General features: G+C 51.0%; 2 protein-coding genes across 2 annotated transcripts in view; both read left to right on the top strand.

Annotated features, from left to right (window-relative positions):
* Positions 1-1,122, top strand: part of LOC106529124 (variable charge X-linked protein 3B) — a 3,203-nt gene extending 2,081 nt beyond the window's left edge. Inside the window, exon 2 of the mRNA XM_014024464.1 lies at positions 14-1,122. Within this exon, the coding sequence (XP_013879918.1) occupies positions 14-211 (198 nt within the window). The 3' untranslated portion in view covers positions 212-1,122. The remainder of the gene's footprint in view (positions 1-13) is intronic.
* Positions 1-1,577, top strand: part of LOC106529122 (microtubule-actin cross-linking factor 1) — a gene marked incomplete at its 3' end in the record, with an annotated part of 60,084 nt that overhangs the window by 30,771 nt on the left and 27,736 nt on the right.

The following is a 1,577-nucleotide window of genomic DNA, read 5'->3' as shown; positions in this document are numbered from 1 at the left end:
CCCTCTGCTCCAGGTGTGGGACCTGGAGTCCCCTCTGCTCCAGGTGTGGGACCTGGAGTCCCCTCTGCTCCAGGTGTGGGACCTGGAGTCCCCTCTGCTCCAGGTGTGGGACCTGGAGTCCCCTCTGTCCCAGGTGGAGTCCCCTCTGTCCCAGGTGTGGAACCTGGAGTCCCCTCTGTCCCAGGTGTGGGACCTGGCGGGTTTGGTGTGAGGTGTGTCTCCTGAGGACCGGCCCACATGATGTGGGGGAACAGGTGGACTGACCCACATTCTTCCTCCTGCTTGGATCTGATCCAACCCACCAACTGAAGGAGGTTTGAGGAACGTCCTCGGGGGTCTAAGCGTGCTGTTGGGGGTTTATGGGGGTTGTTTGAGTCCAGTTGTCTCTGTGGGGAGTTTCCCTGCTGCAGAAGCTCGATCCAAACATTCAGCTCCTCTTCGCAGRAGTTAAATCAGGAAGACCCCCTCTGCTCCGACACCCCCCTCAGCCACGCTGCCTCACAGCTGTTTGTGGCTTCAGGGTGGGTCCGGGGTCCGCCTGCTGCATTCAGATCAGCGTTTGCATGTTCTGCCTGACTGCTGACACATGTCAGGGTGTGGGTCTCCTCTGGTTCCCTCAGAACACAGGACTGACCCGATCCTTCAGTCCTGAAGTCCCAACATTTAGAGTCAGTAAAACCAAACGGATGTTAAAGTTAGTGGACCCAGCAGCTCGGGAGGGGCTTCCCAAGCAGCTGATGCTCAGTCACATTATCCTCCTGCAGGGTGGGACTGGGACCCCCGTCACATGTGAGTCTGGTATCTGCTCTGTCTTCAGGGGATCCTCTCGTAACAAAACATAAAACAGTTGAGCCGAAGCTGAAAACGGCTGAATGTTTGCCAGAAAAGACAAATGTCAGCTTCCTGTTCTGGGTGGGATGGCTCCAGTTTCCACAGCTGTCTAAGAGGCGGGGCTTAAACCACCTGACACATTTCTTCTTCTCTCTTCCTGCTCGTCTAGGCCCGTTAATGACGCACATTAATTATCCTCCAATAAAGCAGCTCTCAGGGGTCCATTAGCTGACAGTTCAGGGGGGCGTTACTAGCTGCGTTTCCACTGACCATGAAAATGTGCAAATTAGAATTTCGAAAATAAATTTGCTCAATGGAAACACGTCAATTTCGAAAAAAAAAATTACGTTTTTCGACAAAATGTTTTAGCGCTAGGATGAGGTGGTTTTTCGGCCGTATCAAAATTGTTTTTTTTTTCCGGCAAAACTGCAATGGAAACACTTTTTTTCACGTCACAGGAGTCACGTGATCAACAACCGTCTGTTTCTACTGGAGAAAAGACGGTGACGAAGAAGATAACAGGAAGTAGAAGTAGTAGTAATATCACAGAAGTAGTATAAAATAGTAAACTCACCGACTACAATTTCCCAAAAACACAGCATACGTAGCCGCTCCCAAGTAGGGACTTGTCTCTGGAAAGCCTCGATAAAAGACGCCGACATCTCCTCTGATGATGGTAAATGGTAAATGGTACTGAACTTATAGAGCGCTTTTCAAGTCCCTCCAGACCCCAAAGCGCTTTACAC

This window comes from Austrofundulus limnaeus, unplaced genomic scaffold, assembly GCF_001266775.1.
Source record: "Austrofundulus limnaeus strain Quisiro unplaced genomic scaffold, Austrofundulus_limnaeus-1.0 Scaffold424, whole genome shotgun sequence".
In the NCBI taxonomy this organism is placed as follows: Eukaryota; Metazoa; Chordata; class Actinopteri; order Cyprinodontiformes; family Rivulidae; genus Austrofundulus; species Austrofundulus limnaeus.
Note: the sequence above shows the minus strand (reverse complement) of the source record. Positions and strands in the feature narration are given on the sequence as shown.